Source organism: Coregonus clupeaformis, chromosome 19, assembly GCF_020615455.1.
Source record: "Coregonus clupeaformis isolate EN_2021a chromosome 19, ASM2061545v1, whole genome shotgun sequence".
Lineage (NCBI taxonomy): Eukaryota > Metazoa > Chordata > Actinopteri > Salmoniformes > Salmonidae > Coregonus > Coregonus clupeaformis.
The window spans coordinates 58,519,238-58,542,759 of record NC_059210.1 but is presented as its reverse complement, the minus strand read 5'-3'; the positions used below and the strand labels follow the sequence as shown (position 1 = coordinate 58,542,759).

Sequence of the window (23,522 nt, the reverse complement as noted above, 5' to 3'; positions counted from 1 at the left end):
TTTTGCCCTAGCACTACACAGCTGATTCAAATAACCAACTCATCATCAAACTTTTATTATTTAAATCAGCTGTGTAGAGCTAGGGCAAAAACCAAAACGTGTTTGGAAAACCCTGGGCTGCGTTCAGTACGTTTTCACGTTCTCGAACGTTCAGTTGAACAGAAACGTTGCTGTACTGAACCACCAGTTGAAAAACAGGGACAGGTTGGGGAACACTGTCAGCATGGCCACTGACCTTTAAATACGTCACTCATTGCTTCAAGCCACACCCACCAAACGGGAGCAAACCTTTAGATACAGTCATTGGCGTAAACGTACTTCAAAGTCTGTTCAAGAACGTTTTGCAGAAACGTGTCGTTCAGCACAAACCGTTCTGCAACGTAGCAAACGTTCAAGCGAATTGAACGCACCTCTGATTTAAGGGTCGGTGTGGCCGCTATACATATCGGTGGCGGATTCCCTTACTTGGAGGTGAGACGCTTTGCAGATGATCAAGGTGGGTATGAAATGAAACCATTCAAAATTAATTACCTGAAAATTATCAGCCTAATCACCAAGCAGTAAATTATGTTCAAGTTGAGGTAAAGATATCGCCATTAATATTTTTTATAAATTAACCTATACAATTTTCTATACAATTTGTGATATCGTGGTACTCTGTAGCTCAGCTGGTAGAGCACGGCGCTTGTAACGCCAAGGTAGTGGGTTCGGACCACCCACCCACACACAAAAAAAAAAATCTATGCACGCATGACTGTAAGTCGCTTTGGATAAAAGCGTCTGCTAAATGGCTTATTATTATTATTATCATCACATTTCACATCACGTTGTAATCAGGCAACTTATTTAGCCACAAATGAGTGGGGTCCTTCACACAAGCATGTTTGTTGTTTACCTAGACGTCATCCGGAAGTGAGTGTCAAAGATGAGACTGGTGAGATCTTTCTATTTTCAAACAAATAAGTTGTTTTATATATTTAATTATTGATAACACTATGCCTGGTAACGCTTTACTGTTCAAGTTGCTCTCGTGGCGTTTTTCGTAGCTAACGATAGGCTCACAGAAGTTGGGCAACACAAAGTTAGCTAATTAGCTAACAGCTAGCTAGCTTGCTAACTTACTGCACTTTTGTTCTTTTAGCTAGTTAGCTACGTTTTATGCAATTACTTTAATAGATACAACTTTGTAAGGTTTTAAACCGAACTATTTAGCTAGAATACACAAATTACCCCAGAGCCATCTAGTTACTGTCACTCACTATCATGTCAGTTAGTTAGATGTACAGTAGTAGCTATCTAGCCTCATAAAAATGAGCCTTGCTTGACAGCTCATTTCTTTCTTGAAAGGATTCACAGGAGGCAGATGCTCCACTCTTTGGTGACGACGATGATGATGCCCCCACCGCCGTCAGACAGAAGAAATCAGAAATCAAGTCAGTTTTGGAAGTTGATTCTGTATTGATGAGGAGTAACAGCCTGAGTGGCGCAGTGGTCTAAGGCACTGCATCGCATTGCTAACTGTGCCACTAGATCCTGGTTTGAATCCAGGCTCTGTCGCAGCCGGCCGCGACCGGGAGACTCATGGGCGGCGCACAATTGGCCCAGCGTCGTCCAGGGTAGGGGAGGGAATGGCCGGCAGGGATGTAGCTCAGTTGATAGAGCATGGCGTTTGCAACGCCAGGGTTGTGGGTTCGATTCCCAGGGGGGGCCAGTATAAAATAAAATAAATATATATATATGTATTCACTAACTGTAAGTCGCTCTGGATAAGAGCGTCTGCTAAATGACTAAAAATGTAATGTAAATGTAGAACAAACTGATGTTCATTTCAACCCGTATCAGCTATTCTGATCTACAAGAGAGGTTGTTTTGCTGTAAATGTGAACTCTTCCTCGTGTTTGTGTGTGTGTGTGTGATCAAAACCTGCTCTTGTTTTAGGCATCCCCTGGCCACGTTCTTCCACCTCTTCTTCCGCACCAGTGCCATTCTAGTCTACCTACTGTGTGAAATCCTGAGCAGTAGTTTCATCGTCTGCATGGTCACCATCATCCTCCTCCTTTCATGTGACTTCTGGACAGTCAAGGTGGGTTGTCACAGTTTGATGTGGTACAACTTAATTAGGCTATACCCTTTTCACACTAACATGCTGGCTGGATATTTCCTTTTCACATTGTCCTTTCCAGCATGTTTCCAGCAACTATGTTGGATGTGTAACCAGGCTAGCCCAGCACAGCTCGACGGAGTAGTGTGAAAAGGGTAAAAGTTGCCTTTTGTTTTTTATTCTGTGTGTGTTTATAGGTCCAGTTGGTGAGTAATCCTATTGTGTTTCTTTCTCAGAATGTGTCTGGCAGGTTGATGGTCGGCCTCAGGTGGTGGAACCAGGTGGATGAGGATGGACAGAGTCACTGGGTGTTTGAGTCCAGACCAGTACGGTTGCAGTATAGTTCATGACTGGAGTTGTAGTTGTGCCTGTCTATTAGTTTAGTTTAGTTCTAGTTAATTTATTCGCACACAAAGACAAGTGAAAAACAAACAGTGCAGATAAACAAGGTAAAAAGGTGTGCAGGTGAGGTTGGAAATCCAAGAGGGCTTATATGAAAATCACACACACAAAAAAAAGATACATATATATATATATATATACACACACACACAGTGAGGGGAAAAAAGTATTTGATCCCCTGCTGATTTTGTACGTTTGCCCACTGACAAAGAAATGATCAGTCTATAATTTTAATGGTAGGTTTATTTGAACAATGTAGAGACAGAACAACAACAACAAAATCCAGAAAAAAACGCATGTTAAAATTTTTATAAATTGATTTGCATTTTAATGAGGGAAATAAGTATTTGACTCCCTCTCAATCAGAAAGATTTCTGGCTCCCAGGTGTCTTTTATACAGGTAACGAGCTGAGATTAGGAGCACACTCTTAAAGGGAGTGCTCCTAATCTCAGCTTGTTACCTGTAAAAGACACCTGTCCACAGAAGCAATCAATCAATCAGATTCCAAACTCTCCACCATGGCCAAGACCAAAGAGCTCTCCAAGGATGTCAGGGACAAGATTGTAGACCTACACAAGGCTGGAATGGGCTACAAGACCATCGCCAAGCAGCTTGGTGAGAAGGTGACAACAGTTGGTGCGATTATTCGCAAATGGAAGAAACACAAAATAACTGTCAATCTCCCTCGGCCTGGGGCTCCATGCAAGATCTCACCTCGTGGAGTTGCAATGATCATGAGAACGGTGAGGAATCAGCCCAGAACAACACGGAAGGAACTTGTCAATGATCTCAAGGCAGCTGGGACCATAGTCACCAAGAAAACAATTGGTAACACACTATGCCGTGAAGGACTGAAATCCTGCAGCGCCCGCAAGGTCCCCCTGCTCAAGAAAGCACATATACAGGCCCGTCTGAAGTTTGCCAATGAACATCAATGATTCAGAGGCGAACTGGGTGAAAGTGTTGTGGGCAGATGAGACCAAAATGGAGCTCTTTGGCATCAACTCAACTCGCCGTGTTTGGAGGAGGATGAATGCTGCCTATGACCCCAAGAACACCATCCCCACCGTCAAACATGGAGGTGGAAACATTATGCTTTGGGGGTGTTTTTCTGCTAAGGGGACAGGACAACTTCACCGCATCAAAGGGACGATGGACGGCGCCATGTACCGTCAAATCTTGGGTGAGAACCTCCTTCCCTCAGCCAGGGCATTGAAAATGGGTCGTGAATGGGTATTCCAGCATGACAATGACCCAAAACACACGGCCAAGGCAACAAAGGAGGGGCTCAAGAAGAAGCACATTAAGGTCCTGGAGTGGCCTAGCCAGTCTTCAGACCTTAATCCCATAAAAAATCTGTGGAGGGAGCTGAAGGTTCGAGTTGCCAAACGTCAGCCTCGAAACCTTAATGACTTGGAGAAGATCTGCAAAGAGGAGTGGGACAAAATCCCTCCTGAGATGTGTGCAAACCTGGTGGCCAACTACAAGAAACGTCTGACCTCTGTGATTGCCAACAAGGGTTTTGCCACCAAGTACTAAGTCATGTTTTGCAGAGGGGTCAAATACTTATTTCCCTCATTAAAATGCAAATCAATTTATAACATTTTTGACATGCGTTTTTCTGGATTTTTTTGTTATTCTGTCTCACTGTTCAAATAAACCTACCATTTTTAAAATTATAGACTGATCATATCTTTGTCAGTGGGCAAACGTACAAAATCAGCAGGGAGTCAAATACTTTTTTCCCTCACTGTATGTGTGTGTATATATATCTCAGATTGTTCAATTAAACAAAGCACAAAGTCTATGACTCAAAGAATTGCAACAACTAAGACATCTGTAGAACATAAACATGTGCTTATTTTTCCCCTCTCTCTGTAGGCAACCAGTAGAAAAGTTCAGACCAACTCTCAATCACGGATCTTCTGGCTGGGTCTGATTGTGTGTCCCGTCCTCTGGGGCATCTTTGTGTTCAGTACTCTCTTCTCCTTCAAGTTTAAGTGGCTGGTAGGTTCAGTGCCTTTCCTTCCTCCATTTGAATTTAGACATCTCTAATTTCCCACTGCATAATTAATATTTCAAACCTAGTATGAAGCTAGCAATATGATTTGACCTTAAAGACACATGCATTGTTTGGGTTCTCAAAGAAACATACCGCATTAGCATCAAACAGCACCCGCGATATGCAACTTTTCAGGGAAGTGAGGAACCAATATACACAATCAGTTAGGAAAGCAAAGGCTAGCTTTTTCAAACAGAAATTTGCATCCTGTAGCACTAAATCCAAAAAGTTTTGGGACACTAAAGTCCATGGAAAATAAGAGCACCTCCTCCCAGCTACCCACTGCACTGAGGCTAGGAAACACTGTCACCAATGATAATCTACGATAATCGAAAATTTCAAAAAGCATTTTGCTACGGCTGGCCATGCTTTCCACCTGGCTACCCCTACCCCGACCACCAACTCTGCACCCTCCGCTGCAACTTGCCCATGCCCCCCCCCCCGCTTCTCCTTCACCCAAATTCAGATAGCTGATGTCCTGAAAGAGCTGCTTAATCTGGACCCCTACAAATCAACTGGGCTAGACAATCTGGACCCTTTCTAAAATTAGCCAACGAAATTGTCGCAACCCCTATTACTAGCCTGTTCAACCTCTCTTTCGTATCGTCTGAGATCCCCAGAGATTGGAAAGCTGCCGCGGTCATCCCCCTCTTCAAAGGGGGTAATACTCTAAATCCAAACTGTTACAGACCTATATCCATCCTGCCCTGCCTTTCGAAAGTATTTGAAAGCCAAGTTAACAAACAGATCACCGACCATTTCGAATCCCACCGTACCTTCTCCGCTATGCAATCTGGTTTCCGAGCTGGTCATGGGTGCACCTCAGCCACGCTCAAGGTCCTAAACGATATAATAACCGCGATCGATAAAAGACAGTACTGTGCAGCCGTCTTCATCGACCTGGCGAAGGCTTTTGACTCTGTCAATCACCGCATTCTTATTGGCAGACTAAATAGCCTTGGTTTCTCAAATGACTGCCTCGTCTGGTTCACCAACTACTTCTCAGATAGCATTCAATGTGTCAAATCGGAGGGCCTGTTGTCTCGACCTCTGGCAGTCTCTATTGGGGGGCCACAGGGTTCAATTCTCGGGCCGACTCTGTTCTCTGTGTATATCAATGAGGTCGCTCTTGCTGCTGGTGACTCTCAGATCCACCTCTACGCAGACGACACCATTTTGTATACATCTGGCCCTTCATTGGACACTGTGTTAACAAACCTCCAAACGAGCATCAATGCCATACAACACTCCTTCCGTGGCCTCCAACTGCTCTTAAATGCTAGTAAAACTAAATGCATGCTCTTCAATCGAACGCTGCTTGCAACCGCCCGCCCGACTAGAATCACTACTCTCGGCGGGTCTGACTTAGAATATGTGGACAACTACAAATACCTAGGTGTCTGGTTAGACCGTAAACTCTCCTTCCAGACTCACATTAAGCATCTCCAATCCAAAGTTAAATCTAGAATCGGCTTCCTATTTCGCAACAAAGCCTCCTTCACTCATGCTGCTAAACATGCCCTCGTAAAACTGACTATCCTACCGATCCTTGACTCTACTCAGCAAATTGGATGTAGTCTATCACAGTGCCATCCGTTTTGTCACCAAAGCCCCATATACTACCCACCACTGTGACCTGTACGCTCTCATTGGTTGGCCCTCACTACATATTCGTCGCAAAACCCACTGGCTCCAGGTCATCTATAAATCACTTCTAGGCAAATCCCTGCCTTATCTTAGCTCATTGGTCACCATAGCAACACCCACCCGTAGTATGCATTCCAGCAGGTATATCTCACTGGTCATCCCCAAAGCCAACACCTCCTTTGGCCGCCATTCCTTCCAGTTCTCTGCTGCAAATGACTGGAACGAACTGCAAAAATCTCTGAAGCTGGAGACACTTATCTTCCTCACTAACTTTAATCATCAGTTTTCAGACCAGCTTACCGATCACTGCACCTGTACACAGCCCATCTGTACACAGCCCACCCAACTACCTCATCCCCATATTGTTATTTACATTATTTATTTTGCTCATTTGCACCCCAGTATCTCTATTTGCACATCATCTTCTGCACATCTATCACTCCAGTGTTAATACTAAATTGTAATTATTTTGAGCTATGGCCTATTTATTGCCTTACCTCCATAATGTACTACATTTGCACACACTGTATATAGTTTTTCTATTGTGTTATTGACTGTACGTTTTGTTTATTCCATATGTAACTCTGTGTTTTTATAGCTTTGCTTCATCTTGGCCAGGTCGCAGTTGTAAATGAGAACTTGTTCTCAACTGGCTTACCTGGTTAAAAAAATCACAACGCATTGCATTTTTATGTCATGTCCTCTTGCAGGCAGTGGTGATCATGGGTGTGGCTTTGCAGTGGGCCAACCTGTACGGATATGTGCGATGCAAAGTAGGCGGGAAGACCAACTTGAGGAGCATGGCAACCAACTACCTTGGCAACCAGTTCTTCAAACCGGTATATAGTTCTCATTTAAAAACAGATCATATTAGACATTTCAGCTCATAGGTAGCAATTTGGAGGATAATGCATAATATTGTCTACAATTGTATTTCTCTTTTGAGATCGGGTTCAGTTGCAACATGGTTTATTTTGTCTGTGAAAATATAGGGATATGATATTTCTGCCATCTAAACCTTCATATGTTTGTTCTTTTTATAGGCAATGGCCAAACAGGGACCCTAGAGGTGGACGTGCAGAGAGAAGAAACATTAGCATTGCTGCTAATGTCATATTTTATGTTATCAAGAGGATCTAGCCTTGCTTTAACTGATGCGTAGGCTACTGTTATTTTTCTTAATTCCTGTTGGACAGGTGGAAGGAATCTCTCTATTCTGAGGGAACAGGGTTGTTTCCTACAGAGTCCTACAAACTGTGTAGTTTCAAACTAAGATACTACTAGGTTTCTTTGTATGTTGGTTTAATTTGTTTTCCTGCTAACAGCCTTGTTAATGATTGAAAACTGCTGATTGTAATATAAGACTTTTGTAAATATTATATTTACATTACATTTATGGGTGAATGAATAAGAAAAAAAAACGTGTCAAGTGAGTTCTTTTAATATCAGGCAAAAACATTCCACAGTGGACACTGAATGCAGCCAAGCCAATGGAATTCCTCCTTGGAAGTTTGGCACGAAGAAGCTCAAGCCACGTGACCAACCGTCAACAAACCCTTTCATCTGTGGTTCAGTTGGCTAACTAATTTACCTGGCAGGGGGTGAACAGTGTTACAAATGCTTGACAATAAAATAGTGAAGTTATACCTAATAAGATAAGGGAATTGTTAACAGAATGACTGCAACAGAAGAAACATCTTTGTGGAGAGGGAAGCTTGAGGAGAAGCTCAAACAAGTAGGCGCGCTGGCTAGTTGCAGTAGCTAGCTTTAGCAATTCAATTTAACATCAATAAGCTAGGACTGACATTAGCAGCTGTAGCTTGTTGCTAGTAACAAGCCTGGATTAGGGTGTCATTCAGACCACAAAATGGCTAGTGAACACTTCACACTTCTGTCCTAATATTATATGACATTGCTAGCTACAGTAGTAGACTTACTGTTAACATTTTGATTATTTGAGAAGTCACTGTAGCCGCGTTAAATGGGACAATATTTGCTGTAGCTGTAGGAAGAGCTAGCCAAGTTAGCTTAAGCTAACAAGCTAGTTACTATCCGTTTTCTTATCAAGGATCAAGATCTGCTGACATTCGTTAGTGATAGCCTCAAAAGAAGTGATCAGCTGACTAAAGGCATGGTAAGCTAAATCTGAAAGCAAAGCAACCTTGAATCCTTCACAGATATTAATCTAATCAGAACTGAGTACCACACCTCAAATGTTCTACTACTTGAGTTCCTGCACCTCTTACAGAATATGATTAGCTAAAAAGTATTGCGGAGTTCATGGATTGGATTGCAAATAAAGTAGAGTTCAAATGCCATATCTTTTTAAGATAGCTACAGTTCTATGCAAGCTTGACATGAGACAGTGTAGCTAAAGGTTTGGTGTCCAAGGTGTCCATTCTCTCATCGTTCGAGGGCCGTCTGGAGCACCTGGAGAACTCGGTCATTCCCATGCATGACAGCACACAGAACCTACTGCAGCTGAAGGGGACAATGCAGAAGACATTATTCTACCTGGACGATGCCATCAGTCATTACCAAGCCGTCCGAGACACAGACAAGGTCATCATACAGGGGTGAGAGTAAGGAGCATGATGACACACACACAAGCCCCATATTTGACCTTGTATACCCTATTCACAATACTGGGCGGAATTGGCCTGCACTGGCCTGGTTAGGTTATACTTAGTTGCTGGAATTACACTGGAAAAGGACAATGTGAAAAGAAATGAGCCAAGCCAGCACAGTTCGTTTTGGGAAGGCACGATAGAGTGAAAAGAGTACTACTGACGTTCATTTGAATAGAGGTTCAGTATGGGTCAAGGGAGAAGGAGAGGGAGAATAGTCCTATTTGTGTCAAATACATGACTGATCAACTGATCATTTTAGAATGAAATACATTATATTTTTCTGTATGTACATGTGTTTCTTTGCAAAGGCCTGCAGGAAGACTGTCTGACTATCTAGCCTGTGTTCACCGACTCAAGAAAGCAGAGGAGTACTTTCAACAGGAAGACCCGGACGGGCCTGAGCTGAATATGCTGGTAACACTGTCTTCATGTATTTCTCTTACCATCTGTCCTTCAATCAAGTCAGGTTCTCTTTGTAGAAGTATGAATACTATCAAACAGTTGGACAACAGAATAGAGAGTGATGCTTTGCTTCAGTGAAAGGGTGCTCATTAGTCACAAGATGCCTTATTTTACTAGAAGAGATGATCCCTATTAAATCACTATAGTCAATATCCAATAACTGTTAGATTTAAATCACTATAGTCCAATAACGGTTAGATCCTCCAATTTGAACGTACAGCACACACTGAGTATACAAAACATTATGAACACCTGCTCTGTCCATGACAGATTGACCAGATAAAAGCTGCAATCCCTTATTGATGTAACTTGTTAAAGCCACTTCAATCAGTGTAGATGAAGGGTGAGGCGACAGGTTAAAGAAGGATTTTTAAGCCTTGAGACAATCGATATGGATTGTGTATGTGTGCCATTCAGAGGGTAAATGGGCAAGACATAATATTTAAGTGCCTTTGAACGGGGTATGGTAGTAAACCAAGGTCTCTAAACCAAGGTCGGGTTCAATTTCAGGAAGTCCCCTGAAATTCCAATTCTCTTCAATGCTTTTCAATTAGGAACATTTGGAATAGGAACTGAAATTTGGTTTACATTCTGAATTGACTGGGTTTGAAATGGAATTGACCCCAACACTGCTCTAATCGTTTTTGCAGAGAGGCCGTTTAGAGAGTGCCAAGTCACAGCTGGAGTCTGAGTTCCAAGTCCTGTTGGGGCTCTACAGCAAGCCAGTACAGACAGTCAAAATCCTGGATGTCCTGGCCAAAAAGTCACTGAATGGGTCTGCAGGTGGGGTGGAGGAGGTAGAACTCATACCCCAAACTAGGCTTCAGGACATCATCTCCATCTCCACCTGGCTGATAGGTAAGGTAGTGGTACTGCTTGTTCACCTGTAGTCTGTCTCTGTCACTAACAGGAGGAGGTCCCTACTCTCAGCATTGTTGTCCATGCTGTAAACCAGGGTTTGGGTCAATTCCATTTAAATTCCAGTAAATTCTGGAACTACACTGAAATTCCAATTCACTTCAATGCTTTTCAATGAGGAAAATGTGGATTTGCAATTGGAATTAGTTTTTTTCTGAATTGACTGTAATTTAAATGGAATTGATCTCAACCCTGGTGTAAAGTTAAACCACATAATTCAGTGGAGTCTTGGGTCATGTTCTTTAGGAGAAAAAAATAACATTTTGAAACGCGTCTAATAAGACGTTGCAAATATGTGTTCTACATTGCTTGCACCCTACTGAACCAAACCCGGATGTTAAAGGCAGAGTGCAGCAAATGCTAATGATGTCAGTGTTAATCAAGGTGAGGATGCTAATGATGTTAGTGTTAATCAAGGTGAGGATGCTAATGATGTCCGTGTTAATCAAGGTGAGGATGCTAATGATGTCAGCGTTAATCAAGGTGAGGATGCTAATGATGTCAGCGTTAATCAAGGTGAGGATTCTAATGATGTCCGTGTTAATCAAGGTGAGGATGCTAATGATGTCAGTGTTAATCCAGGTGAGTATGCTAATGATGTCAGTGTTAATCAAGGTGAGGATGCTAATGATGTCAGTGTTAATCCAGGTGAGGATGCTAATGATGTCAGCGTTAATCCAGGTGAGTATGCTAATGATGTCAGTGTTAATCCAGGTGAGGATGCTAATGATGTCAGTGTTAATCCAGGTGAGTATGCTAATGATGTCAGTGTTAATCCAGGTGAGGATGCAGCTCTGACAGCTAAGAGAAGAGTCTCTGCCAGCAAGTACAAAACACAGTCACTGGAAAGAAACCCATCGCACCACTCTCTTGGAAAACTGGAGCCCAGCAGCTTTTTCACCAAGAAGTCCTACTGCTCCAAACTCAAAACGCAGTCTCTAGGCAGAAAGCCATCACTAGAGAAAAAGACATCAACGGACTCTCTTGGAAAACTGAAAGCAAACAGCTTGTTCACCAAGATGCTCGGCCTGAAGTCATTCGGTAAATTCAAAACGCAGTCCCTAGACAGAAAGCCATCACTAGACAAGAATCCATCGCTAGACTCCCTTGGAAAACTGGAATCCAGTAGCTCTTTCACCAAGGTATCCACCTCGAAGCCGTGCAGCACCCTGAAAATTCCTGATATTAGGCACCCATCTTTGGAGTCTATCCCATTTCTGTCTAGAGACTTCACCTCCCATACCTTCCCATCCTACAAACCCAAGCCCCCAGCTTCCACCACCTACATCCTGCCATACTTCAGACCCAAGCCCATCTCAGCCTTTGGTAAGTTAAACGCAGCCTAGGTGGCATCTCTACTATTGGGAGGGTGGAGGTGTATGTTCGTCACATTAGTTTTCTTAAATATAGGTAACTGAACTGACGTTTTGGTAAGGGCGATGACCCTCCCACAAGTCCTCTCTGGGGGGTTTCCCTGTCCTCTCCCTGCACAATTATCCTTCACTTCATTTTATTATGTATCTGTTGTATCTGTTTCTTTATGTGCAAAACATTTTTATAGGGCTCTTGTATCTGTAACACGGTCTATGTCTGGCACAGCGGACCTAGGATTTGAACCTGCGTCCCAACAGCACAACATACACACCCTTTGCTCCATTGATCAGTGGCCATGGTGATCAATCACGCTGTTATTGTTCTACAGATATCAAGGCCCACTACGCCAAGGTGCGCTCCAATCAGTTGGACTGCTCTATGAAGGGTTTGAAGGACCACAAGAGTAGGAACCTCCTCTACCCAGTGCTGCAGAGCAAGCACATATATTCTGACATCAAGAAGAACAAGAAAACAGGTCAAGAAAACCCACCTTGCGCAACACCTTCATGATGGTTATAGACACAGTTACAGCGGATGCTTTTCTGTTTGCACATTTTTTGTGAACATATTAATAAGCATGCCATAGATCCAGGTTTCCCTAAAAAAAAGAACCCTAGATACCTTATTTCAAATTACTTCCTGGTTAAATAAAGGATTCCTTATATCAAGGTACTTCCTGTTTAAATAAAGGATTCCTAATATCAAGGTACTTCCTGGTTAAATAAAGGACTCCTTATAGCAAGGTACTTCCTGGTTAAATAAAGGTTTCATTAAACTATAGATAGATGAGATAATATGTTAATGATATTTCCATGGCATTCACCCTTTCACTCCTGTCTTGTGTCACTAGGGAGGGACAGCATATTAAACATTGAGGTTGAGACCTACATCGCCTGCATCACAGCCTTCTTGTCCCTGGCCAAGAGTGAATACACCATGGTGTCCAAAGTCTTCCCTCTGAACTGCACCAATACCTTTGAAACGCTCATCCAGGTCAGAAGTGAAGGATATTAAAATGTAATGAATAGAATATTACAACTTTATTGTCAATGTCTACAAAATGTGGACATTTGCTTTTTGGCTATTATAAGGCTTCACAGTGGCCATATGATACACAAAACAAACAAAGATTTAATATCAGGAGCTCTTCATAATGGAGATCATTACAGCTATATAACCATCATGGTTACATATACACATGGTTATACATCGTACACAACCTGGCTGATTTATTTGTACTCACTGGCTGTAAGGTATCTTGATGATTCTAGTTTTAGACCAATGACGTCGTTATGTACATGGTGTTATGTACATGGTGTTATTTACATGTTATGTACATGTTATGTACATGGTTTTATTTACATGGTGTTATGTACATGGTTTTATTTACATGGTGTTATGTACATGGTTTTATTTACATGGTGTTATGTACATGGTGTTATGTACATGTTATGTACATGTTATGTACATGGTTTTATTTACATGGTGTTATGTACATGGTTTTATTTACATGGTGTTATGTACATGTTATGTACATGGTTTTATTTACATGGTGTTATGTACATGGTTTTATTTACATGGTGTTATGTACATGTTATGTACATGGTTTTATTTACATAGTGTTATGTACATGTTATGTACATGGTTTTATTTACATGGTGTTATGTACATGTTATGTACATGGTTTTATTTACATGGTGTTATGTACATGTTATGTACATGGTTTTATTTACATGGTGTTATGTACATGTTATGTACATGGTGTTATGTATGTGACCTTGCACTTTTGTACTTTGTTTATTCTTTTTTTTTTATGGTCTTGAGAATGATGTGCTCATGAGGGTGTTTAATGTCTGTTTTTATGTGGTGAAGACAAATTTCCACATTGCGTGGACAATAAAGTTGTTCTAAATTGTAATTGTAATATTTTTTCCTTCAGGTGGCTCTGAACCAGCTGATCCAGAGTGGGGAGAACATTGTGTCCTCTGTCAGACGAGCCTGTTCACGTCACGACTACACAGCCCTCGTCGTCATGTTACCTGTCTTGGGCAGTCTCCTGGAGGAGGACAAAGAGTTTAACACATTACTAAAGGTGCCATATAATACTGAGAGGACAGTTTGAAGTTGAGCTTTCTCTCTATTGTTGTGTGCTCAGGGTCAGGGGGGTCATGGTCAGGGTTGGGGTCAGGGGGGGTCATGGTCAGAGGGTTAGGGTTGGGGTCAGGGGGTGTTGGGGTCAGGGTTGGGGTCAATTCTATTTCAATTGTAGTCTATTCAGAAAGTAAACCTAATTCCAATTCCAAACTTTCCTCCTTGAAAAGCATTGAAGATAATTTGAATTTCAGTGTACTTCCTGAATTGTCTGGAATTGAAAATGTAATTGAGCCCAACCCTGCAGTATACTGAGGGAAATATATAATTATGCGTCACTGTGATGTCATGTTTCATACTGCGTGTCAGTGCACAACAAGCGGCACCTTGGCCAAGGTCTCCAAACTCATTACATCTATGAAGACCCTGGCAGCCAGAGCACTGGGGGATTTTTCTGCCCACGTCAAGGTACGACATTCTAACCATTCAAAGATTGTTTTAGTTGGAAGGACTTTGAAATATAAAAAATGTAATCATCCAGCAAGGGAACCTCTGACTGGATCGTTGTAATAATATTATTTAATCAGACAGAGAACCGGGTGAGTTTCCCAAAAACCTTCATAGCACTGAGATCATTTTTCGGCCATGATTGTGTACATTCCTATGACGTAAAATGATCTGGAAGCTTTGAGAAACTCAACCAAACCGTAATTTTCCCCTTTCTCTCACAGAGCAACCCTGACAGGGAGAGTATGTCCAAGGATGGAACGGTTCATGAATTCAACAGCAATGTAACAACTCTCTTCTCTGTTATTTCATGTCCATCAGTTTCCATTCAATTAAGTGAATCAGTAATGCTGATGTGCTTATTGAGATTTGTGTAAGGAGAAGGGTGGTTTTGTTCCAGAGGGTGTTTGTGTTTCCTTATATTGTAGTATCATGGGATACTAGACAGTTGTCAGTTTCTCACTAAATACAGTGCCCTCCACTATTATTGGCACCCCTGTTTAAGATGTGGTCGAGGACTTCCAAAAATTCTCCTTTTTTTTTAAACAACATAGAACCGAAATGCAAAAAAAGAGAAAAATCCAACCTTTTATTTAAGTACATTACTTTGGTGGTAAAAAAAAAAATCACACATTTAGAAAAAAAAATACTTGAAATCATGTGTCCCACAATTATTGGCACCCCTAACAATTCAGCTGAAAATTTTAATTGATTTTTTTTTTAAATATATTTTTCTGTAGTTGCTAAAGTTGGTCAGGGTATCTAGGAACTTTTAATTAGTAATTCATGACTTCCTGTTTCCCTGGGGTATAAATATGACGTGACACAGAGGCCTAATTCTCTTATCCATTTGTCAACATGGCAAAGACAAGAGAACACACCATTCAAGTAAGGCAGATTTGTGTCGACCTTCATAAGTCAGGCAATGGCTACAAGAAAATAGCCACTCGCCTTAACTTGCCCGTATCTACAGTCAGAGGAATCATTAAGAAGTTTAAAACAACTGGAACAGTGACAAACAAGGCTGGAAGAGGTCCCAAGTTTATCTTGCCACAACGCACAGTGAGAAGGATGGTAAGATAAGTAAAAAAAAGTCCTAAGCTCACTGTCACAGAATTGCATCAAAGAGTGGCATCTTGGGGTCACAAAGTCTCCAAAACAACCATCAGACGCTCTCTACATGCCAACAAGCTGTTTGGGAGGCATGCAAGGAAAAAGCCTTTTCTCACTAACACTCACAAACGTAAACGTCTGGAGTTTGCTAAGCGGCACTGGGACTTCAACTGGGATCGTGTGCTTTGGTCAGATGAGACTAAGATTGAGCTTTTTGGCAACAAACACTCTAAGTGGGTCTGGCGTAAAACAAAAGATGAGTATGCCGAAAAGCACCTCATGCCCACCGTGAAGTATGGTGGAGGATCTGTGATGCTGTGGGCCTGTTTCTCTTCCAAAGGCCCTGGGAACCTTGTTAGGGTGCATGGCATTATGAACGCTTTGAACTACCAGGACATTTTAAATAAAAACCTGATGGCCTCTGCCAGAAAGCTGAAGATGGGTCGTCATTGGGTCTTTCAGCAGGATAATGATCCAAAACATGTGGCAAAATCTACACAAAAATGGTTCAGCAGTCACAAACTCAAGGTCCTCCCATGGCCATCTCAGTCCCCAGACCTCAACCCAATCGAAAACCTGTGGGGCGAGCTAAAGAGGAGAGTGCATAAGAGAGGACCCAGGACACTGGATGATCTAGAAAGATTGTGCAAAGAAGAATGGTCAAAGATCCCTCTCTCTGTGTTCTCCAATCTTGTGAAATGTTATAGGAGGAGATTAAGTGCTGTCTTGTTGGCAAAAGGGGGGTTGTACAAAGTATTAACATCAGGGGTGCCAATAATTGTGGGACACATGATTTCAAGTTTTTTTTTTCTAAATGTGTGATTTTTTTTTTTTTACACCAAAGTAATGTACTTAAATAAAAGGTTGGATTTTTCTATTTTTTTGCATTTGGGTTCTATGTTGTTTAAAAAAAAAAGAGAATTTTTGGAAGTCCTCAACCACATCTTAAACAGGGGTGCCAATAATTGTGGAGGGCACTGTATATAATAAAGTATATATATTTTTTATCCCATTTGAACTGACCTAACTAAAGATGTCAATTATGTGAATTGTTCTCTTACTGTCTCCAGACCATTCTATTCCTGCAGCAGTTGCTGTCCTTTGCAGATGCTGTTCGGTCCATCCTGTATCCTCATGATGTAGACAGTGACACAGTAACTATGGAGGTGTCCAGTAGTGTTCAGGTGGACGTTCAACATGACACTGGTACGAAGTCTTTCTCTTTGTTTATTAGAGTAAGTTTTATGTTACAAAACTAGATGCTTATTAGATGGTTGTTTTTTCCCTATTGAGATAAGATGTGCAGTGTAGATTTAAAACAGTTTTCTTCACCAGATGCAGATGAATCAGAAGAACAGCCATCAGACAGTCAGGAGTCCAAGGGGAATGATAGTCAGAGAGCACTGAGTCCTTACGTCTGTGAGTGTTCAACATGGCTGTGTCTAATATCCAGAATTACACCTTTGACAAGGGCAAGACGCCGAGCTGTTGGGTCTTAAGGCGTCAGCATGCTTCAGTTCGGCTGGCGGCTAGCCGAAGTCGACTAGGTGAACTTAACGAGTGTGCTCGCATACTCCCTTAAAAGACAAGAAAAAAGCAGCAATAGTACTGTTTGTCCATTTTGAGAAGCCGTAGGCAGTTTACACTTCCTCAAAATAGTCACAATTAATCTAAGATAACTCAAGAAATCTGTCATTAATTTTGATGTTTTTGCCGAGGAGATCTTAGTCGTGCAACTTTACATCTAACTTAGATGTTTGGTGCAGCAGTGTTTCTCAATGAAAAACATGTGCATGAAAACGAGTGGTCTCATTGAATGACAACAAAGACTCTACTGCTGACCAATCACCGACGAAGGGGCGTAGACTTCGGCTACCGACTTCGTCTTGCCTCAAGAAAAAGATGTGTGTGCCCGAACAACCAAGAAAAAAAAGTCCAAAACAAACAAAAACTTCACAAAATGTCGACATAATATATACACAAACTCTTCCAAACTGTTTTGGCTGGGAAGCATGCGGATGCCTTTAGGCTAAGACAATATGCTGGTTTCTGGCTTTTTGCTCCAAGGAAAGTAAATTAACTACTATTATAAACTGAGTAGTTTAGATACTGGAGGTCCCATACTGGCAAAAAACTGAATCTACTTTCAACCTTGATAATGAGTCAGAATCAGCCACAGGTGGTGTTTAGTTCAAGTGTCTTGACTGCCCCCATGTGGTGGCTGTGGTTTTACATGAGGTTTATGATTTCCCTTCTCCAGGTAAAGTGCTGGAGCATCTCCAGGACAACCTACAGAGTAAGGCCAAGGTGTATGAGGACCACGCTCTCGGGGCCATATTCCTCCTCAACAACTACAACTACATCCTCAAGTCAATGAAGAAGTAGGCCCTCTTTGTTCATTTCAAAAGTGTGTGTTAGCTTGAGTGTGGATAAACCATTGCTTGAGTCTGGCATTAGGGCCTGGCACATTAATGAACAGGGTCATGTTCATTGGGCAACAATTGGATGAAAACGCTCAAACAGGGAACGGAGGGACCACCTGGACTTAAGAAACGCAAATGTTCTTTTTCAGTTACAAAACATTTTAAAACTTTTTTATGTGGCGTGCCCTAATAAATACGACTCCAGTCATGCAGTTTTCCAACACTGTTCCAGAACGGTCCTGAATTATGAGAAATCTTTATTTGTGACATTAGAGATCCCTAAGGTTGGAATATTAACTAGGCCTACACAACATAATGATCAATCAAAGTGGGCTACATTTTGACTTTCCATGTACTTTAGTTCAGGGTTATAAGTGAATTTGTCACAGCTCACAGGGAGACCAGATATGACAGGGAAATCTACCTGCAGGTCATCTCTGTTTGAAGTGGTTAAAACCAGCGGCAGGGATCCAGAGGTTGAGTACGAGGAACTGATTGAGCAACAGAGGCAGGCGTACCAGCACAGGTGAGGGACCAGGCATCCAGAGGAGGAAGAAGGGAGCCATGGAATCTAATATTGTCTTAACATTAGTCCTGATCATTATGTGATTTATTATAAGAGACTAGCGCCCCCCTGCTAGCCTGAAATCCACAACCTGTTTTGCTAACATTCCACTCTTTATACTCCCTGTCATTGCTAAAACATGTTTTGCATGACAAGGAGTGGAATGATAACAGGAACAGATTGGTAACCAGGTTAGCACACTACTCTTACGGCCGGTAAATTATTTTATTAAATGCAAGTCCCTACTCAAATTTATATTTATCTGTTCAGCATTTCGGACTCTGGATATGCTGCTAATATTCTAAACTCTGGAGTATTTAAAAAAATCACCCATATTTCCTGTGAGATCCTGGCACTTGCTTTCTCTTGGAAATGTAATGATTTTAATAAAATGTCCCCCTCTCCAGTGTGGGTTGACGAATCTACCAGCTCATGTTTGTTGCCTAGGCTCACGATATTACAATATAGATTATACGGTGGTCATACATGCTCATGACAAGTGTCATAATGCATTATAAATGCATCATAATGCATGATACAGTGGGGGAAAAAAGTATTTAGTCAGCCACCAATTGTGCAAGTTCTCCCACTTAAAAAGATGAGGCCTGTAATGTTCATCGTAGGTACACGTCAACTATGACAGACAAATTGAGAAAAAAAATTCCAGAAAATCACATTGTAGGATTTTTAATGAATTTATTTGCAAATTATGGTGGAAAATAAGTATTTGGTCACCTACAAACAAGCAAGATTTCTGGCTCTCACAGACCTGTAACTTCTTCTTTAAGAGGCTCCTCTGTCCTCCACTCGTTACCTTTATTAATGGCACCTGTTTGAACTTGTTATCAGTATAAAAGACACCTGTCCACAACCTCAAACAGTCACACTCCAAACTCCACTATGGCCAAGACCAAAGAGCTGTCAAAGGACACCAGAAACAAAATTGTAGACCTGCACCAGGCTGGGAAGACTGAATCTGCAATAGGTAAGCAGTTTGGTTTGAAGAAATCAACTGTGGGAGCAATTATTAGGAAATGGAAGAAATACAAGACCACTGATAATCTCCCTCGATCTGGGGATCTCACCCCGTGGGGTCAAAATGATCACAAGAACGGTGAGCAAAAATCCCAGAACCACACGGGGGGACCTAGTGAATGACCTGCAGAGAGCTGGGACCAAAGTAACAAAGTCTACCATCAGTAACACACTACGCCGCCAGGGACTCAAATCCTGCAGTGCCAGACGTGTCCCCCTGCTTAAGCCAGTACATGTCCAGGCCTGTCTGAAGTTTGCTAGAGTGCATTTGGATGATCCACAAGAGGATTGGGAGAATGTCATATGGTCATATGAAACCAAAATATAACTTTTTGGTAAAAACTCAACTCGTCGTGTTTGGAGGACAAAGAATGCTGAGTTGCATCCAAAGAACACCATACCTACTGTGAAGCATGGGGGTGGAAACATCATGCTTTGGGGCTGTTTTTCTGCAAATGGACCAGGATCATGAGATTTTGAGTGAAAACCTCCTTCCATCAGCAAGGGCATTGAAGATGAAACGTGGCTGGGTCTTTCAGCATGACAATGATCCCAAACACACCGCCCGGGCAACGAAGGAGTGGCTTCGTAAGAAGCATTTCAAGGTCCTGGAGTGGCCTAGCCAGTCTCCAGATCTCAACCCTATAGAAAATCTTTGGAGGGAGTTGAAAGTCCGTGTCGCCCAGCGACAGCCCCAAAACATCACTGCTCTAGAGGAGATCTGCATGGAGGAATGGGCCAAAATACCAGCAACAATGTGTGAAAACCTTGTGAAGACTTACAGAAAACGTTTGACCTGTGTCATTGCCAACAAAGGGTATATAACAAAGTATTGAGAAACTTTTGTTATTGACCAAATACTTATTTTCCACCATAATTTGCAAATAAATTCATTAAAAATCCTGCAATGTGATTTTCTGGATTTTTTTTCTCATTTTGTCTGTCATAGTTGACGTGTACCTATGATGAAAATTACAGGCCTCTCTCATCTTTTTAAGTGGGAGAACTTGCACAATTGGTGGCTGACTAAATACTTTTTTCCCCCACTGGACCTGCAGGCTTTAAGTGAAGTGTTACCATTACGTCATACAGGGACAATGCTAAATCAAGTATCCTATGCTACAACTCAAATACAATTGTATTTGTCACATGCTTCGTAAACAACAGGTGCAGACTAACAGTGAAATGTTTACTTACGGGCCCTTCCCAACAATGCAGAGAGAGAAAATAGAGAAATAATAGAAAAATAATAACACAAGGAATAAATACACAATGAGTAAAGGTAACTTGGCTATATACACGGGTTCCAGTACCGAGTCGATGTGCAGGGGTACGAGGTAATGGAGGTAGATATGTACATATAGGTAGGGGTAAAGTGACTAGGCAACAGGATAGAGAATAAACAGTAACAGCAGTGTATGTGATGACTCAAAAGGGTCAATGCAGATAGTCCGGGTAGCTATTGGTTAACTATTTAACTAACTATTCAGCAGTCTTATGGCTTGGGGTGTAGAAGCTGTTAAGGGTCCTGTTGGTTCCAGACTTGTGGGCAGTCCAATTAATGAATGTGCTACTGAACACGGCTGATCTGTGCAGTGAATGTGTGCTGCTTGTGTGTTGCAGTTGGTTGAAAGTGACTGAGTGCCTGACTGAAAATCATCTGCCCACCTTTAAGCCAGGTGACAAGGTGAGAGTAGATGTTTTGATACCGTATATTACATTATAAAGTTACACTATTCACCTTTTAGTGGATTTGCTTGCTGTTTTATTCAAACCTAATCACACCTTTCCTATTCTTCGTACATCATCACTATCGGGCTTCAGTTGAAAGAAAAAGACTGTCAGATGATTAAAGACATGTTCAAGGTAAGACAAGGAAGCCAGTTTCCTCCATGCACCTAAAGGATCTGTGTCAGTATTAGTGATGGGGGGGGTCGATACAGTTACATATAGGGATATTATCTTTGACGATATATCGTATTGTTTTGACAATATCACAATATTATTTTTGCGCTAGTTTGCTGTGCCTGCACCAAAACTCTAGTATTTTCCTTCATAGCTTCAATTTGTTTTCAGCACTTTTGTATTTCCATGACTGATCAAAACTAGTTTTCTCATGGCTCTCTTGTCTCTCTGCAGCAGACGTATGGGGAGCAATATGTTTGGAACATCGAATCGCAATAAAATCACAGTATCAAATAGCCATACATATAAAATCGTGAGAATCGCAATACATATCATATTGGCACCTAAGTATCGTGATATCGTATCGTGAGATCCCTGGCAATTCCCAGCCCTAATCCATATGACATCTCTACACAACAACCCTTATTCATACTCAAAAACAGAATGATCACAAACGTCTAAACCCAACATGTCAGCTTAGGGCTCGTATTAATGGGGCACCATTTGTAAGATGCTATATTTATGGACACAAAAGATTGTAATATTTGCATTTTCTGTTACAAAACAAAACACATATGTGATAACATGACAGTACATGGCTGTCCACAATCTTTTTTCTATGACCTTTGACCTCGCGTCGTCCAGAGCTTCAACGAGGGCCTGGAGGAACTGTATAAGGCTCAGAAGGCGTGGGCCATCCCAGACAGAGAGCAGCGCCAGGCCATCTGTCAGGCCCAGAGAGAGATGGTGTCCAAGGCCTACACATCCTTTCTGCTGAGGGGAGTCATGGCATATCACAGAGCTTATTACTGGAGACTGCTGCTGAATTCAGCATCAACCCCTATTCCCTATTCCCTAGCCCCAGTTCCCTAGCCCTTACTCCCTAGCCCCTGTTCCCTAGCCCTTACTCCCTAGCCCCTATTCCCTAGCTCTTACTCCCTAGCTCTTATTCCCTAGCCCTTATTCCCTAGCCCCTACTCCCTAGCCCTTACTCCCTATTCCCTAGCCCCTATTCCCTAGTCCTTATTCCCTGGCCCCTACTCCCTAGCCCTTATTCCCTAGCCCCTACTCCCTAGCCCTTACTCCCTATTCCCTAGCCCCTACTCCCTATTCCCTAGCCCCTATTCCCTAGCCCATACCCCCTACTCCCCAACCACTCCTGTAGATCTGAGTGGATTGGATGGATACAATCATTATGGTAATACCTTCATCTTGCCTTCTGATTGGCTGAGTGAAAATGTTGTCATATTGCTTCTACCTATCCAATCCTCTCAGATCTGCAAGGGTGGCTAGGGTATAGGGGCTAGGGTGTCCATTTGGAATTCAGCACACATTAGGTGGTTGAATAAGGGATGCTTTTCAAATACTGTAGATGAAACTGTGGTGTACCATGTATGTTTGGTCTCTATGTACGAGATGTGTTTTTTTTATTCAGCACTGTTCAATAGTGATGTGCAGTAAGAATTTCTTACAGAACGCTGGTACAGTGATATTCCTTTATTATGGTCATTTACCTGTACTTTACACAGATGTGACAATGCTGATTTCTCCAAACACCCTGAGAGATACCACAAATACAGCCCAGCGCAGGTGGAGGAGATGATCGTGAGACTATTTGATATCTCAGCCTGAGGTTGAGAACCTGCTTAGTTAGGTGATAATGTAAGGCCTTCACACTGCCTCTATAGGAAATAACACACTGTTGATTTGTTTCCACACTACTAATACTACAGCTACAGTCTCCATTACATGTATTTATTAGAGTTCTAAGGTTCTATTCTGGGGGATTATAGCACTTCAGTCTCCATTACATGTGTTCATTAGAGTTATAATTGCTAAATGTATTATTCCACATATGACTGACTAGTTTTAAATATGTTTAAATAAATCTTGTTAAAAGGATCGGACCCTTTTTTTCCATTTTCGCCTAAAATGACATACCCAAATCTAACTGCCTGTAGCTCAGGACCTGAAGCAAGGATATGCATATTCTTTATCTTTTGAAAGGAAACACTTTGAAGTTTGTGGAAATGTGAAATTAATGTAGGAGAATATAACAAACAAAAAAACATGCTTTTTCTATTTATCTTTTTGTTGCATCATCTTTGAAATGCAAGAGAAAGGCCAGACAGTTATGTAGGATTCTAGATGTAATTTAGATGTTGTCCCCTAGATGGCAGCAGTGTGTGCAAAGTTTCAGACTGATCCAGTGAAGAATTACATCACGGCACAATATTTTGTATCAAGTCTGCTAGGAGTCCAAATGTGCCGAATTGGTTTTCAAGT

General features: G+C 41.8%; 2 protein-coding genes across 3 annotated transcripts; both read left to right on the top strand.

The window, feature by feature from the left end:
* The first annotated feature begins 297 nt into the window (after positions 1 to 297).
* On the top strand, positions 298 to 7,601 carry LOC121551605 (Golgi apparatus membrane protein TVP23 homolog B-like). Its single transcript, XM_045205081.1, has 8 exons — positions 298 to 496; positions 900 to 934; positions 1,348 to 1,433; positions 1,939 to 2,083; positions 2,338 to 2,427; positions 4,386 to 4,511; positions 6,924 to 7,052; positions 7,257 to 7,601. Exons 2-8 carry the CDS (start codon positions 926 to 928, stop codon positions 7,278 to 7,280), a joined length of 609 nt encoding a protein of 202 aa, XP_045061016.1. The 5' UTR covers positions 298 to 496; positions 900 to 925; the 3' UTR covers positions 7,281 to 7,601.
* Positions 7,602 to 7,756: 155 nt separating this feature from the next.
* Positions 7,757 to 23,138, top strand: LOC121551885 (exocyst complex component 7-like). 2 transcript variants are annotated; one of them, XM_045205078.1, is made up of 19 exons: positions 7,757 to 7,948; positions 8,282 to 8,347; positions 8,605 to 8,789; positions 9,152 to 9,257; positions 9,956 to 10,163; positions 11,004 to 11,549; positions 11,926 to 12,072; positions 12,448 to 12,590; positions 13,537 to 13,689; positions 14,058 to 14,156; positions 14,420 to 14,479; positions 16,379 to 16,514; positions 16,644 to 16,727; positions 17,569 to 17,689; positions 18,162 to 18,257; positions 20,955 to 21,018; positions 21,156 to 21,197; positions 21,882 to 22,015; positions 22,766 to 23,138. In XM_045205078.1, the coding sequence occupies exons 1-19, from the start codon at positions 7,889 to 7,891 to the stop codon at positions 22,866 to 22,868; spliced, it is 2,553 nt and encodes an 850-aa protein (XP_045061013.1). In that variant the 5' UTR covers positions 7,757 to 7,888; the 3' UTR covers positions 22,869 to 23,138. The 2 variants fall into 2 exon arrangements, with proteins under 2 accessions (XP_045061013.1, XP_045061015.1); XM_045205080.1 differs by lacking the exon at positions 18,162 to 18,257.
* Positions 23,139 to 23,522: the final 384 nt, after the last annotated feature.

Excerpts from the sequence above, each read along its gene's own strand:
- LOC121551605 (XM_045205081.1), top strand. Across the intron at positions 4,512-6,923 it reads CCTTCAAGTTTAAGTGGCTG|GCAGTGGTGATCATGGGTGT; the intron begins GTAGGTTCAGTG and ends GTCCTCTTGCAG. Across the intron at positions 7,053-7,256 it reads GCAACCAGTTCTTCAAACCG|GCAATGGCCAAACAGGGACC; the intron begins GTATATAGTTCT and ends TTCTTTTTATAG.
- LOC121551885 (XM_045205078.1), top strand. The coding sequence starts at position 7,889 with ATGACTGCAACAGAAGAAACATCTTTGTGGAGAGGGAAGCTTGAGGAG. Across the intron at positions 9,258-9,955 it reads GGCCTGAGCTGAATATGCTG|AGAGGCCGTTTAGAGAGTGC; the intron begins GTAACACTGTCT and ends TCGTTTTTGCAG. Across the intron at positions 13,690-14,057 it reads AGTTTAACACATTACTAAAG|TGCACAACAAGCGGCACCTT; the intron begins GTGCCATATAAT and ends ACTGCGTGTCAG.